The 18,586-nt window shown below is 53.2% G+C and overlaps 1 protein-coding gene across 2 annotated transcripts in view; it reads right to left on the bottom strand.

The window, feature by feature from the left end:
• ADAMTS2 (ADAM metallopeptidase with thrombospondin type 1 motif 2) overlaps nucleotides 1–13,849 on the bottom strand; it is a 229,653-nt gene extending 215,804 nt beyond the window's left edge. For both annotated transcript variants that reach the window (XM_061190082.1, XM_061190083.1), the window contains exons 1-2: nucleotides 13,637–13,849; nucleotides 12,224–12,618 (exon numbers count right to left, since the gene is read on the bottom strand). In XM_061190082.1, the coding sequence (XP_061046065.1) occupies nucleotides 12,224–12,618; nucleotides 13,637–13,763 (522 nt within the window). In that variant the 5' untranslated portion in view covers nucleotides 13,764–13,849. The remainder of the gene's footprint in view (nucleotides 1–12,223; nucleotides 12,619–13,636) is intronic.
• Nucleotides 13,850–18,586: the final 4,737 nt, after the last annotated feature.

Raw genomic sequence — 18,586 nt, 5'->3', positions numbered from 1 at the left:
AACTGCAATGCCTTTACCCTTCAAGGAGGGTGGTGGCAGTGTGAGGGTTAGACACATTTTATCTAGATTTCAGCTCCTTTGCTGATGAAAACTAGAATTCAAAGGATACTGCCTTCGCATGAAATCCATCTTAGTCCACGAGCAAGCAGAGAAACGCCAGGGGCGTCCCCATCAGAGGCAGGCGCAGAAAGGGATACGCAAAGCCACTGCTGTTACTTAACGTTACTCCAAAGGTTCTAGATGGCACAGATTGAAAACGAGCCTCCAGAATTACCACAGTCTACAGATAGGACAACTGTATACACAGAAAACCCAAGGGAATTCACAAAGATGTATTAGAATTAATGAGTTCAAAAAAAAAGAATTAATGAGTTCAATCAAGCATCCTGATAAAAGATAATTATATAAAAATCAATAGCCATCCTGTATACCAGCGATAGATGGAAATGATTCAATTCACAATGGCAAAAAGAAAAATATCCTTGAAATGGCCGTGATTTAAAACAATAGGTGACCCATATAAAAAAATGTGTAATACTTTACGAAGCAACATCAAAGCAGAATTAAATCGACTGAAAAATACACCATGTTCCTGGTAAATACTACAAATTTTGTCCATTCCTCCTTTAATTGGTTTCTAAGTTTAATTTAATGTCAATCAAATTCACAAGGGATTTTTCTAACCTGACAAAACAATTCTAAAATTCAATTGAAACAATAAACAGATGTGACCAGCCAAGAAAATTTTGCAAAAGAATAACAGCGAAATGGGGAGTATCCAGCCAGATGTTTCAAAGCAGCACTACCCAACAGAAATGTAATATGTCGCATGTAGCCATGTTAAAAAAAAAAGGTGAAATTAATTTCAGCAATATATTTTACTTAACCCAACACATCCAGGCTATTATCATTTTAACCTGTAATCAATACTTTAAATTTATCAATTAGATATTTTATTTTATTTATTCTTTTTTTGGGTACTAAGTCTTTGAATTCTGGAGTATACTTTACACTCAAGAGCACCTCTCAGTTCAGACCAGCCACATCTCAAATAGCCAACAGCCTCAAGTGGCTTGTAGCTACCACAGTAGTGAACAGCACAGCTGTCAAGTAGCCAGTACTTTAGATATTAGAGATTTAAAGCTCTTATAATGAGCAGAATTCAGTACTGGTACAAGAAGAGGCTGAAAGAAAAAAAGAATTTATCTGTGATATCAGACCTGAGGTTTCATTTGCAACTGACTGGAGACAGTATGTGGCATAATTCATTTAAAAAATTATACATACTCACAGCTCTTGAGCCAGTTTCTATCATACCTCCAGAGGCTCTGTCTCAATCAGACTGGCCACCGCTGAGCCTTAGACATACCTTGCATGAAACATAAATACACCCTATTTGCCATGTGGTTCCAATCCCTGTTTTCAAAGGAGAAATATCCAGGTTCAAAGATGAATCTCTTTTTGTTGTCGTTGTTATTTTTGGGCTGTGCCGTGTGTTAGTTGCGGCACGCGGGATCCTTGTTGTGGCATGCGGGATCCTCGTTGCGGCACACGGGATCCTCGTTGTGGCACGCGGGCTTAGTTGCCCCGCGGCATGTGGGATCTTAGTTCCCCGACCAGGGATCGAACCTGCATCCCACCAGGGAAGTCCCTCAAAGATAAATCTTTGAATGTTCTGCTCACAGAGCCGGCAAGGGCTTTTCCCTCCAGTCTGAACAGCCCAGTCTCTGCCGCTGCCCTGCTTCCCTAGCATGGGAATTATGTGCCAGCTCTTAGGCCCTGAAATCACTTGTAACATCATCATAATAATAAAACTATGTGTCTGGGACTCTAAGACACCCATTTTTCACATTTACCACATCCAAACTCAGGATGAAATCAATGGGTCTTATCACTGCCGGCAGCTGGCAGCAGCCATGGGGTGGCTGGCATTGCCTGGCACACACCAACTCCGCCATAGTGTTTTGTATTGCCATTACTTCGCTTGAGTTACTTATAGGGTCAACATTTCGTGTGTTGAGACCTTTGCCGCCCAAAATGTCTTCAAGAAGTCACACTGTGATGCAAAAAATTACAGTGTGTGCAGAAAAGCACGGAGACGACAGAGTGTGTAGCTTTGGCATCCGTGAGGAATGTCCCTGGAGGAAGGACTGTAACCTCGTTCCTTTACCAAAGAGAGGAAGACACCCAGAAGTGGACGAAGCCAGTCACACACTAAGGAAGCAAAGTGAGCAAGCCAGGAAAAACAGCCCACCACTCAGAGCAACTAGAGGCGGGGTGGCTGGTGCCTACACCTCACGGGACTGCAGTTAAGGTGCAGTGGTGTGGTTTAGTTGGGAGTGTCCCCTCTTTCTTGTGGCGCCCTATAATTGATGGCATCTTAGATGCAATGAAACACAGAAACAGCCAACACTTCCCAAACCCGGGGCCTGGGCTAAGTGCACCCACCCTTCCAAAGCCCAGCGAGGTTGGCAATCCAAGGAACTGATGTTCGGCAGTGTTTGTGGCCCTTGTCCAGGCTGCCCAGCTGCGCAGGGCAAAGCTGACCATGTGACATGGCAGCCTCCAGCCCACACTAAGTCCGCTGCTCACCATGGTGATCACTGAAATGTAAAGGGCAGGGTAGGGCAGTGCAGAGCCTGCCTGAGCCTTGGTCCTAGACGCTAGGGTTTCCTCTGCCTCGGAGCAGAAGCTGTGTGCCCCGCTCCACAGGCCCTGGAGTAGACATGCAGTGTAATTGAAATTCATGGATCAGCCTGAGGAGCCGGCTCCAGGCTCAGTAATAACTTCTCCATATTAATGGCAGCACAGCAGACCCAGTGGACAGCTGACATTTAATATGAAACATACGCAGCAGAGCAAGAGGCTCCTACCTGGGCCCTCCCATTCCAGCATGCCTGCCACTGTGGGGAGGGGGGGCCCAAGGCGGCGCCAAGATTCAGGGGGCTGGAGTCATCCCCTCAGTACCTCCATCCCACCTCAGTCCCCTCCCCTGCAGGAAACCCCTGCCAAGAACATACATGACCACACATGCACACTCACACTTGAATACACACACTCGCACACATGCTTACTTAAATGCACACAGGCATACGCAGATACCCACACACACTCACATACACACACATCATACTCATACAGATATGCATACACATGCACACATTTCCACATACATATACACACACATCCCATGTATAGGAACATGCACACACATTCACATACACCAGCAGCCTGCTGTGTTCTGGCAGCAACACAAAACCCCCCAGCCTGCCCGAGTGCAGGAGGGCAGTAGGGGTAGTCAAGGACTCATCTGCCTACCAGTATAGACCCATGGTCCCAAGAGAGTCCCCATGCCTACTTGACCCTACAGATCTCAGAGACCAGAATGAGGAGGCCCAGGCCACAGCTCAGGCCACCACACAGCGAAGCCATCCTCTATGCTGAGTGGACACACCAGGCCATGGCGGGGGGGTGCGGGGGGGCATCCCTGTGGCTCAGAGCGGATGAGCCCTTCGATGACTCCTCTACTCACGCAGGTTGTGGCGTTTGTGGTCCTCACAGCAGGTCTGGGTGAAGACCCAGCCTTCCCCCGCCTCCCAGCTGATGCTGGGTCACTCCTCACTCACTAAATGCTGGGCATATGGGGGGATGGGCAGTCAAGGCTGGCCATCAGGCAGGGGAAACCTGAAACCTGCCAACACCTGAAGGAGCAGCATCCTTACACTCGGGAACCAATGCCAGAAACACACAACCAGGCAGTGGAGTCAGGGCAGGGATGGCAATGTGACAGAAGATGGTGCAGAAAGAGCTGGCCTCCTTGGGCTGAGGCTCAGAGATCGGTGACCAACTATGCTGGCCTTCATGAGGGGTCTAGTCGGGCTTCACTATGCTCCTGCGTGATGCATTGCTGGGCCACAGTGATTGGCTATGGAAAGGTCCCATGACCTAAGCCTGTCCGTTCAGAGTGAAGTCAGAACTGTGGCAGGAACCTCCAAAAAGTAGTCTGTTTCCCTTTTGCACCTGGTTATACCTGGGGGATGTGAGGGGTGTGGGTCCAACTACAGCCAATGGTCCACCAAGGAACAGAGTCACACTGGGGAGAGGGAGCTGGGCGAGCAGGGGCGCCACGCCACCCCTGAATTACCTACCCAATCCCACCAGTCCTCAGATGCCTTTTGTGTGTGTGTGGTAAAATACATATAACAGGGACTTCCCTGGTGGTGCAGTGGATAAGACTCTGTGCTTCCAATGCAGGGGGCCTGGGTTCAATCCCTGGTCAGGGAACTAGATCCCACAGGCATGCCGCAACTAAGAGCTTGCATGCCACAACTAAGGAGCCGATGAGCCACAACTAAGGAGCCTACCTGCCACAACTAAGGAGTCACATACTACAACTAAGGAGCCAGTGAGCCACAACTAAGGAGCCCACGAGCCGCAACTAAGACCCGGCACAACCAAATAAATAAATATTAAAAAATAAAATAAAATACGTATAACATAAAATTTACCATCTTAACCACTTTTAAGTGAACAATTCAGTGGTATTAAATATATTCATAATGTTGTGCAATGATCACCACCATCCATCTCCAGAACTCTTTCCTTCTTGTAAAACTGAAGTTCTGTACCCACGAAACAACAACGCCCCATCTCCCTCCTTCAGCCCCTGACAACCTCCACTCTACCCCCTGTCTCTAAGATTTGGACAACTGTAAGTGCCTTCAGATACCATATTTGCTGAAGCCTGTTGAGTCTGGGTTTCAGACCACAGACATGCCTACACCATTCTGAGGGGCCACCATGAGGTGGGCAGGGGCCGTGGGCTGCTGCTCTGTCACCCCTAGCACAAACCCCTGACAAGCCAGCCTCCACCATGGCAGCCACAGGTCAGTGCACATCCCTCCCCAGTCCCAGCAGGGAAGAGCCCCTGCGAAGCCCCTTCCCTCCCGCCAAACGGCACTCAGTGAGAAGTGGTGAGGAAGCCAGACAGGAGGTTGTGGATGCCCCAGAAGAGGGCATGGGGTAGCTGTGATGAAGTAAGGCTGGGTTCTCAGCAAGTTCTCAAAGACAGCCCCTGCCTGCAGGGAGCCCTGGCCCATCTAACGATCCTGCTGCCAGCATAGCTCTCAACATTTCCACATATGCCTCTGGAGGCCCGGTCAGGGGACCTCAGAGCTCACTGGATTCACACTGGATTCATCTGCCCACGTGATATCAGCAGACTCAGAAAAGCAGCTTCTCTGAAGAAACATCCATAGGTCTGGCAACAAGGAGCCCATGCTCCTGAGGGCCAACAATCTATCAAGGGAGGCAGGGCATAGACTAGCCAGGGTCCCCACCTCTCCATCAGCCTGATCCCCTCAACTGGTCCCCATTTGGCCCCTAAGAAACCCAGAGTTGCCCTAGAAGGGTCTCAGAAATAATTGATCCAGCCCCACTTGTCACTGGACAAACCGAGGCTCATGGTGGGAGTATTTGCCCAGAGTTGCACGATGACCTGCCAGAGCCCAGTCCAAGGTCTCTTCACCACCCCCATCCCTCCTCCAAACAGGCTCAGAGTGGCTTCCCTCCTTACGTAGTTTCATTTAGACCACAGGTTTTGAACTCACGTTTCATGAACCCCAAAGAGGGAGCAAGAAAACTGTGCAAAACCACATGTGTGCACAAGTGCTTTCCTGTAGGAAAGGAAGCAGAGCTTTTGGCCATTCTCCAAGGGGGCCTACCCCACTGAGTGTGGACATTCTGGGGTCTGCAGCAAAGCATACAAGGAGAGGTGGGCCATCCCTGGGCATGGGGCACAGGGTCTTAGGGGGCAAGGAACTTCACAGGCTTCCAGCCCCCACTCCCCAGGCACACTCATTTCATGGTCCCTAGCTGAGCTCCCCCCAGGTGCAGCTGGGCCCTGTGGGCCCAGGTACAAGTTGCCCATAGTACAAGTTACCAAAGAAGCATGGGGTACAACGTGGCATGTGAATGTATAGGACAGCTTCCTGGATGAAGTGCCATTTAGCTGAGACCTACAGAGTGAGCCAGGTAAAGAGGGAGGGATAAGAGTGGTCCAGGCGAGGGCACAGCCTGTGCAAAGACCCTAGGATGGGAGTGTCCAGTGGTGGAGAAACTGAAAGCTTGATGTGACTGGAGCACAGGCATGAGGCGGGACACAGTGACAGATGAGGCTGAAGGCTACTGGGTCAGGTCATGGGAGGCCTTGTATGCCAGGCCAGTGGGTTTGAATTTTTTTTCTGAGTTTGGATTTTTTTTAAGGGCAATAAGAACCACTTAAGACCACCACTTAAGAAAGACTTAAGACCACTTAAGACCACCACTTAAGAAAGGTCTTAAGCAAAGGAGTGACATGATTGAATGTGTGGTTTACAAAAATCAGTCTGGCAGCTGTTGGGGGAAAGAGTTGCTCCAATTTGGAGTGGCTAAGGATCACATGGGCAAAAGTCGGGGCTTGGAGTTAAGTGTGGTGGAAAGATGGGAACTGGGATGAAGTCCAGAGATGTCTAGGATGATGACTGGCTGGATGTGGCGGTCATGGAGTGGGAAGGGAAGGGCGATCCTGGGATTCCTGCCCAAGTGAAGGGTGAGGTCTGGAAGAGAGTAGAGAGACCTGTGTTCCATTTCAGAAGCATGGGGTCACTCAGGGAAAGAGCTCCCAAGGCAGCTGGGCAGGCAAGTCTGGAGCACAGGAAGAGATTCGGGCCAGATGTAGGGCCTGAAGTCTGGGTGGAGAGTGGCAGCCCAGCACACTGGTCCTTCCTCTTGCTTTTATGATAAAACCCCAATCCATTCCAGAGTTTGGGGATCTGACCCTCACTCTCAACCCCAAAGAGGGGCAAGAGACTCTGGCCAGGCCCACATCACAGTGATTGATTTAAAGGTGGGCCTATAACCTAAGTAGGACCCATTAGAACCCTCCCCAGGACTCTAGCAAGAACCATCCAAAAAGGAGTGCTCTCCATTTCCAAGAGATCGCAACCATGGAAGACAAGTTAAGCCAGGAGCTGCTGGTGGACCCCACATGGGGAGAGCCATCCTGAGATGAACACAGACACTGACAGAGCTGAAAGGCAGAAAGCATGTTCTAAAAGCAGCCCTGAATCCGCTAGATCCAGCCATGCCTGAAGCTGGAACTCCTCAGGACCCCAAGGATAACTGGGCCCATGACATCCTTTGTTTGTTTCATCCAAGTTGGTTTTCTGCCACTTAAACTGAACGAGTCTTAAACAACAAGGAGAATTATAAGCCATGGAGGAGGCTGAGAGCACCCTGGGCAGCTGTGTAGATTGCCAAGAGCAGGGGCCAAGCAGGTACCTCTGCTCCTCTGACCTGAGCAGCCCCAACACCCAGGGAACCCGGACGCTCCCGCAGCCCCTCTTTGGTGTTCCTGAGACCTTCTCATTGCCCTCCAGGCAGTGCCAAGGTGAGGTGAAAGGTAGGAAGACCCTACAAAGGGCAGCTGCAAGTCCCACACACCTCTCACCCCCAGCCCTGCAGCCCAAGCCTGCTGTACCTGCCCTCCGCATTCCAGCACCTGAACCTGCTGGAGCCCAGTGTGTGGCCTAAAAGACAGCAGCCTTTTTAGGAAAAATGAAACTCAATTCAGTCCCTTAGGCCAGGAAATGACTTCTCTCTGTGGCCCTTAGTGATTTTTAATGCCCATCAAGACTATACAGAGCAGGTGCCTGGCCAGGATGGCAACCCAGCAGGGGAGCGCCAGCCCACAAGGCAGCAGCCCTTGAGCCTGCCTCACAGAGTCACTGCCCAGCCCATGGACGCTTCCACCGATGGCCTTGCCAACCAGAAACACCAGGCCAGAGAGGTCCCCTGAGCTGCACTGTGTGAGGAAGACAGAGGTACGGCAGGGTGCTTCCATCCTACTGGAGTCCCCACTGCCATCACCTAGCCACGAGGACTCAGGCCACCTGAAAGGAGCTGCAGCCCAGAGCAAGTCAGCCGCAAGTCACCAAGCCACTTGGCCACCAGACCTGCTCCCAGCTCCCACTCACTGACACTGACAACAGTCAATGCCGCTAACTGAGAAGATCTCCAGGAGTTGACTAGAAATGTTTTAAAGAAATGCATTTCTCCATTTTTATTCTTTTTGTTGGTGTGCAAAAAACGCAGTAACAGGTAGTGAGCTGGGCTTGGAACCAAACAGACATGAGTTTAAATACAGACTGCAAAGCTTGAAGTAAGCTATCTCGGTTTATTCATCTGTAAAATGGGGATAATATCAGCATACACCATAGGGTGCTGTGAGGATTAATCAAGGTGATATAGCATAAGGTGCTCAGAAGAAAGCCTGGCACATAATAAGGGCACAGTAAACTGTGACGTTCTGTTATTACTTTTTATGTCAACAGGCTTCTCATTGGGTTTTTAATGAGCATGTAAGAATGATGTGACATTAGTACACTTATCATGTGGCCTGAGAGGTACTAGAAAACTCTTTCATAGCAATGAGATATACAAGAATCCTTTGTTAAGCATTACTTTCTCATGCATTGTGAAAAGGCAAATGTTAACCTTTCCCTGTGAATATGATGAACAATACCTGTCTAGTGACCATAAAAGAACCTGGAAACTACACCTACCAACCTCTCTGGAAATAAAGTATATGGTATGTCTTATGAAGCATGTGGCATTTCCTGAGTCTGTACCTCTACCTGACTCTAGTAGAATTTTCACCTTGGCACACCCAGGTTCCAACCTCATATCATTATAGGGAGCAGCACCCCTTGCGCTCTCCATCCATGGGGTTCTACAAGCCTCATGTCCTGATTCTCATGGGAGCATCTGGCCCCAGCCTGAAGAGAGTGCTACCCAGGACTCAGCTGGAATTATCAGAAAAAGATGCCAGCCAGCACCGGTGGGGCCCCTTGACTTACCACAGAAGGACTCTACCTGAGAACAAAGCCAACACATAAGAAGGCAGAGGCAAGAGACAGCAAGAGTTCTAATGACAGGAGCACCTGGATCCAGCCATGCCTAAAGACTGACCATTATGTGAGCTGCTAACTGCCCGTTTCTGTTTAAACTAATTTGACTTGAGTTTTCCTTCGCTTGTGACTGAAAGGATGCCGACCATAAGAATCCCCTCGTGCTGAATAGATTAGGAGACTCCTGTCCACAGAAAACAAAGCTACTACTGCCTTCCTTTAAGGCAGAGAAACAAATTCGGGGCCAAGCAAGTATATGAGCAAATGTGTGTCCCAGGCCAGGAGCAGGACGATAGGCCTGAAAGGGCCTATGGCTCTTGGGAGAGGCTTGTCCCACCTAAGCATCTAAACTTAAGCTGTAAGACCACAGCTGCCTGCTGTGACCCTGCTCCATGGTTTCTCCACACGTCTTCCAGGAAGGCTAGTTCCACATGTTCTGCAGAGAAGGTGTTGATGGTCCCATCTGCATGGGAAGTACTGCATTACACGGAGTTCAAGAGGTTTCTTTATTACAGAACTTCTCAGAGAACCCAGTGGGCCTCCTTAAATCTCCCAGGCTGAAAGCAAAGGTGCAGCGTTTCCCACACCAGTTGTCCACTGAACCGCATTTGCTCAGAGAAACTTGTGGTGTAATCCTGTAGTACTCCTTTGCAGTAATGGAGGTGTAGCGCTTTGCTTCTCAAAGGGCAGTCCCGAAGCCCAGGAGCACAAGCCTGGTAGCTTATTAAAAATGCAGAACCTTGAACCCCACCCCAGACATACTGACTCAGAATCTGAATTTTAACAAGATCCTTGGGGATCTGCACACACTGCAGCCTGACACACCTGCTTCAGTGTGTTTCACTATCTATGAAGGAAGAGCAGGGCTGCAGAGGAAGGGGTACTGTGTGGCATGGCTGCTGGGAGGATGAGATGCATGTAGCCTTGTAAGGACTATTGAGAGGGAGTGCCTAGGGATTACAGCTTCTATTACTACACCTCAGGGGCTTCTACCCACCCAGACTTGGGAGCACAATGGCAGAAGGGGCTGGACAGAACCAGGCCAGACTCCTGCCACCACAGGCTGTGTGGCCTTGGGCAAGTCACTCAACCTTCCAGAACCTCAGCTGCCCATCTGTAAACCAGGGATGAAGAATCCTCCCCCACAGGGTCTCTGTGGACCAGAAACATGACGTTTAAACCCCGGGCCCTTAGCAAGTGGGCCTATCACTGATGCACAGAGGGACTTAACGGGCTAAGGAATTAAGTGGTATAAGGTCAGAACAGACACACACACATGAAGAAGAAAGAAGGAAAAAGAGAAGAAGAACTAATGATGCTGCCCCACTATCTCAAGGCCAGTTTTCACTGACAACATTCAAGGCCATTCAGGCAGACGCCAGTCCCTCTTCCATCTCCAGTCTTCTCTCCAGCTGTGTCTGGCACTTCTGCCGGTGTGTGTCCAGTACATGTGACATCTCACTGCACCTGTTCTGACCAAGCCGATACACACCTGGTACTTCTCTGCATATGCTCTTCCCTCTGTGCCTTTGCCCCCGGCAACTCATTCTTCAAATAGCCGCCAGGAGCATGCTTTCCAAGCCCTGACCAGAGTGGGCCCCAGCCCATCAGCTGAGCATGTGTGCCCCAGGTGGGCACCAGGCCAGCTACATATCTGACCAGCACAGTGGACAACGGCGCTAGGAGGTGCTGGCTGAACAAACAAATCACAGAATGAATGATACATGGACAAAGCCTCCCTGAAATGCTCTCCATCAAGTATTACTTAGCACACAGGAGTTGGCCCAGCAACAGACTACCTCCATGTCAACTCCCCCACCCCAGCCCAGGCCACCCCCCGAGCCCCCAGCACCAATTTCCTTCTATTTAGGAAATTCACCTCCAGTGTAAAATGAGATGCACGTATGAGGTCCATGGCAGCCGCAGAGGCAACAAGGATATAAAAGCCTGCACCGTGTTAACCCAACTCCTCCAAGGACATTTATAGTTGTTTGCAGTACGCCCAGGTTCTAACTAAATCCAGCCAAAGGCAGTGATTTTCCGAAGCAACAAGTGACATTTCCTGTGTCTCCATAAAAAGAACGCCAGCGGTTGTGGGGCTCTGTGTAATTGCTGGCTCTGCAGCCTGCAGGGCAAGACTGAGGACAGGGGGCTTGGGGGCCAGCAGGACTGGGAGAGAGGCCACTTGCTCAGAGTAGGAGTCCCCTGAGCAGCAATTAGAGTGGAACCCATGGTGGGCGGCTTCAGATGTCTGGCCAGCACAGCCAGCCTGACCACCACACACCCAATCCAAAATAGAAAACTGCAGTGGCTTCTGCCACGTGCCAGGCCTCAGGGTGGCCGGATGGAGCACCGCCAATGTCAGCCTCCTCCCTGAGCATTGATCCAGGCTTCCTCCGAGGACCCCTTATGCCAGGCCATGGTCCCCCTAGGCCCTCAGAAGCAGGAGAACTTCCCAGGGCTCTGGTCACACTGAGTGGCCCAGGCAGTCCCAAAAGGGACCCACTCCCCAGCCTCTCCTGTCCTTCAGGGGCTGCCCATGGGCACCAGAGCCTGCATTTCCAAATGCTCCCCTTGGCTCAAAATAGAGAGAGAAAACCAACTTTTCAAATAACCAGCTGAAGTCCAACAGGAAACCACAGCATAAAAATCAGTGGTTCCCAGTCAGCCAGGGGGCAGAGGGATAACTGGGTATTTCAGCACCACTGCCTGCTCCCTAGGCTGGCACCACTTGCACACACAGAAACGAGAAGACCAACTGCCAGCACACATGCCCCCACACAAATATCACACATGCCACAATGCACAGCAACACACTCAACAGACACGGACACACAAATGAACAGAAACCTGCAGATACACACATGGACAAGACACAATGGCACATTCACATGTTCACACAAGTACACAGGTACTCAGATACTCGTACCCATTCCAAAACACATGTGCAGATGCACGCACTCAGAGATATACACACACCTGGATGCAAGATGAAGACCTGTGCCTGCAGGCATAAAAGGGAGACCACACTTTGCTACTTGATAAGTGCTTTGGAAATGTGGCCTTCCCCCTGCATAAATCACCCTCTCTGTCCAATCAAAACAACTTGCCTTCCAGCCAACCCCTTCAGTCTGTACCCAGTGGTCCCTAAGCACAGGGGTGCAGAGAAGGTCCTCAGTACAGGCTTTGCCCTCCCAGGGGGCTCCCAGATAAACGGCTTCCAAAGCCCAGGCGAGGGCAATGGACAGAAAGAAGGGAGAGATGTGCGTACTCACCAGCCCGTCGCAGTTGCTGAGCGCCACAGAGGAGGCTTCAGCCAGGCCGGCCACGTCTCCGACATAGAGGCAGGTCCCAAGCAGGGGCTCCACGCGGGTGGCGCCTGACTCGCCCTGCCACTCCACCGTGGCCCCGGGCGCCACGAGGCGGGCATTGGGCCGCAGCCGCAGGTGCAGGTCTCGGCCGAAGACCGTGACATTGTAGAAGAGGCGGCCGCCAGGGTCCTCCTCGCTGCCTCCAGAGAAACCCGGGATCTGGACAGGGGCAGCCCTGCGGGCCCGTACCCCAGCCTGCGCCGTCGCCGCCGACACCACGTGGGACACCAAGAGGCCCTGAGCGTCAGTGCGCACCGGCACCGCCAGGATGCGCTCCGCTCCGTGCCCCTGGGGCCAGCCTGCAATGGGAAGGGACGTTAGACCAGTCGAGACCTGGGAACCCCAGGGCCCCGCCACCGAGTCCAGCGTCCTCACAAACCCCTCCCCCACTGAGAAGGGAAGGGCATTCCGCTAGGCAACCCCCAGAAACTAGCCTGCACCTCCCCGGCCTTCTTCCAACTGGAAAGGGGCGTTAACAGGGCCGCCACTCCCGACCCCCGCTGACCCTGGGCCGACCCCCTCTGGAACCCTCCCAGCCAAGAGCTCCGCACCCTGCCCCGTTCCGGGTTGGGGCTCCGCGGCTCCTCACAGTTCCCCAGGGGACGGCCCGGTCAGAGCATCCTCCGCCCCTTGAACCTACCGTCCTCGGCAGTACGTGGGGCTGCTCTGAAGCCATTCCCGGCTGGCCCCCTACCCGTGTGCCTCTACCCCTTCAGCAGTCCCCGCCGCCCGACTGCCCTCACCGCTCGCCTCCGGAGCGGCGAGGACTCGGCTCCTCCGGGCACTGGCGGCCTGTCCTCCGTGTACAGCTCCGGGTTAGCCCGCTACCGGCCCCCCTCCCCGCGTGCCCGAGGGCAGGGAGGGTGAAGGAGGGTCCCTCAGATCTTCGAGGATCCCCTCCGGGTCGCCCCAACCAATCCTCAGGGCCCAAGGCGGCGCGCTCCGCACCCGACTCCTCCCGAGCGTCCCCGGACGCGAGCCGGGGCGCCGCCTCGCCCTGGCTCCCCCGGACCCGCTGGGGCTGGCGCTGCGCTCTCCGCCGCGGGGCTTTCCCGGCCCTCCGTCTCCACGCTCCGCGTCCCGGCAGCCGTGAGCGCTCCGAGGCTCCCCGCAGCCCGAGACGCCCAGGTGCGCCGCAGGGCGCCCCCTGCGCGGCCAATCCGGCCCCGAAGTTGGCCAACTTGGCCCCGGGCGGGGCGCGCGGAGTTTGCCCAAGTCAGGCTGGACGACGCCTGGGGAGGGGGCGGTGGGGCACGCGGGGCGGGGAGGAGCCCGGCCGACTGGGGTCGCGAGGCGTGAGGGCCGCGCCGCACCTACCTGGGGGGTCGGCGGCGGCGGCGAGCCGGGCGTCCGCGGGCAGCGGCGGTAGCAGGAGCGGCAGCAGTAGCAGCAGCAGCAGCGCGGGGCAGAGCAGGCGGCGAGCGGCTCCCGCCGGCGGATCCATGGCAGCCGGACTGCAGCCGGGGCCCCGCACTCGCAGCCGGCGCGAAAGTTCCCCGCGCGCCGCCCAGCCCACATCTGGGGGCAGCTGGAGCCGCCCGCAGCTGCAGCACCGCAGGGCGCGGGGCGGAGGAGGCGAGGCGCGGAGAGGAGGGCGGGGGAGAGCGGAGGGAGGCGGGGAGAGGGAAGGAGCGAGAGAGCGAGGGAGGCGGGAGGGAGGGAGAAGGCGAGCGAGGGGGAGGGCGGGGACGGCGGGCGCCTCAGCCTGCGGTGACCCGGCGCTTCTTGGCGCGGCCGCCGCCGCCGCCGCCGCCACCGCCCGCTCCCCTCGTCGCGCCGTCGCCGCCGCGCTTCCCGGCTCGTAGCGAAGCAGAGACACCCCGAGGCGGCGGCGTAAAAGCGCCGCGGGCCGGGTCGGGAGAGCCCCGCTGCTGGCCACCCTCTGCGGCGCCCCGCGCACTCGTGGCGCGAAACCTCGGAGGAGCTAAAGCCCGCCCGAGCATCCCCACCCAGAGTCCTCAGAGCACCCGGGTCCCAACCGTCAGCCCTGGGGCGCGAGGGGCCGCCTCTCCCTCTCTGTGCGCCCTGGGGCAGGATAGGGAACAGAGCTGGGAAGGGGTGGGGAGGCCTGATTACTGGTCCATGGGTCTGAGCCAGGCCTTTTGACCAGTTGGAGACCCCAGAGGCTGAAAACCAGTTTTACAAGGAGGGTGCATGCACCACAAGAGCCACCCCAAAGATCAACTTTTACCCTTACAGAGAGAGGCAAGTTTCCCTCAGTCTCCAGCTCCTCTTTGCCTGAAGTCCCTCTTCCCTTCCATCTGCCTCCCCAACCCTCCATTGCAGCCTCTGAGCACAGTCTCCTCCACCTAGACCGGGTCTCCGCCTGCTAGAGCTCAGTCAGGTTGCCTCCCTCACCTGTCCTGAATCCTACATGGGATTCTAGACGCCTGGTCTTTGCACACCCCCAGGCTCTGCCTGAAATAGCCTCTCTACGCTCTGCCCACCTTTCCCAACTCAGCATCCAAGGCATCCCTCTCCATCCTGGAGCCAGTTTGCTGTCAAAACCCATTCCCAGCTGGACTCCCTCCTCTCCAGCACAATCCTCATTGCCTGTCCTACAAAGTCTGCTGTCCCCCAGCACAATGACCTTCCCTCCCCTTGGGAACCCACTCCCAAGCATGTGTCTGTGGGAACACCTCTGCTATGTGACCCCAGACTTCTGCCTCACTTCCCTGGAGGGTGGACGCCTGTCCCTTTGGATTTTCTCATTCACCCTGCCCCAGGTCTGTGTGGCCAGGGCTTTGGCGCTGGCCTTGGTCAGGCAGGGCCTGATGACTCAGGTCCCTCCCTGCCCACCAGAAGGGCCCAGTCTTTTGGGTAAAACACATGACTTACACAACTTGCTCTAGCTGTGATTTCATATTCTCAGTTCCATCATTTTCAGGACCCGTCATTTTCAGAGGGCACTGAAGCTTGATGGCCATCTTCACCTGGAAGCTTTCCTCTGTGACACCTGAGGGTGCCCAAGACAGGATCCAGCCCCCAGGCATGGTGAACATCTGTTGTCAGTGTTAAAAATGGTAACATTTCACATAAGAATTTAGACTTCTGACTTCTTTTGAGAAATTGGAAAGTGTGACCACACTGGGCCTGCATTTCTGCTTATCAGCCATTAAGTGGGGCAAGTGCCCTTCAGGTTGCTGTAGGTTCCCTTCCCTTACCCCCAGCAGGCATCCACTTTTGTGACCTCTGATGGTTCCAGAGAAAGTGGATGGTGATCAGTGTATGGGAAGAGAGATGACTCCAGAGCCAGGTATCCTGGAGGACTTCCCATAAGAAGTGGCATGGGTTGAACCCTGAAGGCTGAGGAAGCCAGGCAGCCCAGAGCTGGGTCCAGCTAGGTGCTGTCTTGGAACCCATGACACTTCCACTCATTACCCCTGTGGCTGTCTTGCTTTCATCCGCCTCAAAAGATGAATGAGACCCAAGCAGCAGCCTCACCTATTTGATGAGGGTGATGTTCTACTACCTCACTTGCTTCCCTGCCAGGTTTATGGTGATTACCATAATCCTCCTACCACCACCATTATTTCTTTATACTGTACTTAAGTTTTTAAAGGATACTTTAAATCACTACCGTAAATGGGAAAGCCAACATCTTGCCATAAATCAAAGATAACTGCCAAAAAAAAATATATGAAACAAAAAGCTGTTATCAAATTGTAAATACTATTGCCTGCAAAAGGCACAGAGGCTGAAGCTGATTAACATGTGTTGGAAAAGTGGTGAGACAGACTAGAAGAGTCCCTTTCCTTTGATGAAATCAGAAGGACAAAAGGAGAATTGAAAATGACCGACTCTCTCACTTCGCGAGTCGATGATATTTTCTGATGGGTCCATGTAAAAAAATTATCTTGCACACTTTGGAAAACCAGCTCTAGAATATCTTTTTGGAAAGAAGGTTTGTCTCTCTGACACTCCTGAGTCACTCCTGGCAACTGTTCCTTCCCAAATTACCCCCACCTTCTTGGGGCTCCACCCAGACAGAGACCCCTCATGAGTGGAAGGCAGACCACGACCCTTAACCATCCCATCTTTAGTCCCTACAATGACACCCCTCTAGGCTGAGTGGAAGAACCAAGCACACATGCATCAAAATTTATGGTTGAATCCTCCATGTAGGGGGCCCTTGTGGACTCATCCCAGCTTGCTGATCACTTGTCCTCAGCTCAAAAAAAAAAAAAAAAGAGTCACCCCTACTTCTTCAAACCTCCATGGTTCAGATCTCTCTTCTTCCTCTTATGGAAAATGCTACCCCACCCACTGGTGCTTGCCTCTCTGTTCCCCCTTCTTCTACTCCAGGTGAAAGTGGAACACAGAAATCCCCAGTGGTTCTTTGTTCAAGTCTACTTATTCAGTCTAGATCCCAAAGACAACCCAAGGACCACAGAACAAACTCAGCTGGAACACTTACTAAGTGCATGTCATGTGTGTTTGATTTTAATTGAACTTGAGTGTCCTTAGGTCTGGCTTGCACTCTGCTACTTGACAGTCCCTACCACTCCCTATTGTCCTATACCTGCCTTTTGCTCATGGTTTTTACCAGTCTGATCCCTGAAGGACGAGTTGCAACGCTGATCTAGAACAGCCCCATGTTGTGGGGAAGGGATGAGAACAACTCAGGGTGAGCTTAAGCCCTCCAGTCCCTTTAAAATCTTCCCAACAACGTGAGGAGCAGAAAGAGATGGGCACCTTTCCTGGTCATCTTGGGTGTCACAAATCACCACGCGTGCCTCCGAGCAGGAACGTTAAGAAAGATTTCTTGCCCTGTGCCTGCCCAAGCTCTCTGGTGGGAGCAGTGCCCTGCGTTATTCTGAAAAGGAGAAGCAGGGCTCTCAGCCCATCTCTGACTTCCGGGCCACATGTGCCAGCACAGACTTCATCAGAGCCATTCCTGTCCCCTGGCGGCCCCACGGAAACTAGAAGTGCTTCTGCCCTTTGACGAGGTCACCATCCTTGGCAGGACCTGCCCGCACTGCAGGCTACAAGCAGATGGAAGTAGTGAGGGTTCGTTGTCCTCTCTCCCGACAAGCAAGCTCCCGGGGGTTGTGGGAAGGGATCTAGACTTTTCTAGTCCTCTGGGGACCCGTATGCTGAGCATAACAAGCCGTGAGGACTTGGTGACCTTGTCAAAGGGCCTCTGAAGACAGCAGTTCTGCCCCCCTCTGCTATTGGCAAACAGCGGGTGCAGTGGCCCCGTCAGATGCACAGGCAGAGTTCTGGCCAGGAGCAGCCTTGGGAAGCAATAATGCTAATTAAACAGAATATGGCAGCCAGGTGGCCTTTGGGGGTGTGGTTCTCGCAGTTTCTTGAGCATCCCCGGACAGGGATCTGTGTCAGGCAAAAGAGGAAATGTAGGTGGTGTCCAGGCAACAATTGTTTTCATTGCCATGTTTCACACAGAGGTGTCCCACCCCCATTGCAGTCAGTTCTGCCTGGAAGTAAAAAGCAAGGTTATTGAGGTTTGGAGGCTTGGGGATCCCAGCTCATTCAACACTTCTACATGGAGACACAAGCTGGAGACTCAGGCTCAATCTAAGCAGTAACGACCTGGGGAAAGATAAAGCTCAGTGCCCACCTGTGACTGTCAACATGTGCTCAACGTGGCAGAGAGGCAGCAGGGCCCAAGATTTTTCAAGGAGATGTCTGGATGTGGCAGGTAGTGAGGTCCTGGGTCTACTTGGATCAGGGTCTAGCTGTGTCTTGCCTCTCAGAGAGGTCAGGAGGGACATTTGGTCCAGGTTTCCCATTTGAGAAAGGCCTCTGGGTCCCTTAAGATGCCCCTGGATGCAAGTAACCCAGCCTGCTTAAACCATAAGGAAATGCGGGAGGTCTGCGGGTATGGCAGCTCTGGAGCTCAACCAAGTAGCAGGATGACCAAACCACATGCAGGTGTCCTCCCCTCTCCCAGATGGACCAGCTGACTCCCCTCTGATCTGTGGGCCAAGACTGGCTCACATGCCCATTGCCGAACCAGCTGCTGACAAGGGGCGGGGGTGTTACTGGAACAAGCCTGGATTAACAATCTGGGGCAGAAGCATGTTAGGGGTCAGCCCCAATGCCCCCCAGCACTTCGCTTGCCCTTATGTCCAAATGAGAGCATGGCACAGTCCCCAGCTTACCCCCTGTCTGTTGAAAGAAAATGTTCTTCACTGGACTTTATGTTTACCTCCCATTCCCAGATGACATAATCTACAGAGCCTGGAGAATTAATTTCTTTACATATAAATCCTGTATGTAACTTGTGAAGGACACAATCCTATT

This window comes from Eubalaena glacialis, chromosome 4 (genome assembly GCF_028564815.1).
Source record: "Eubalaena glacialis isolate mEubGla1 chromosome 4, mEubGla1.1.hap2.+ XY, whole genome shotgun sequence".
Classification (NCBI taxonomy): domain Eukaryota; kingdom Metazoa; phylum Chordata; class Mammalia; order Artiodactyla; family Balaenidae; genus Eubalaena; species Eubalaena glacialis.
Note: the sequence above shows the minus strand (reverse complement) of the source record. Positions and strands in the feature narration are given on the sequence as shown.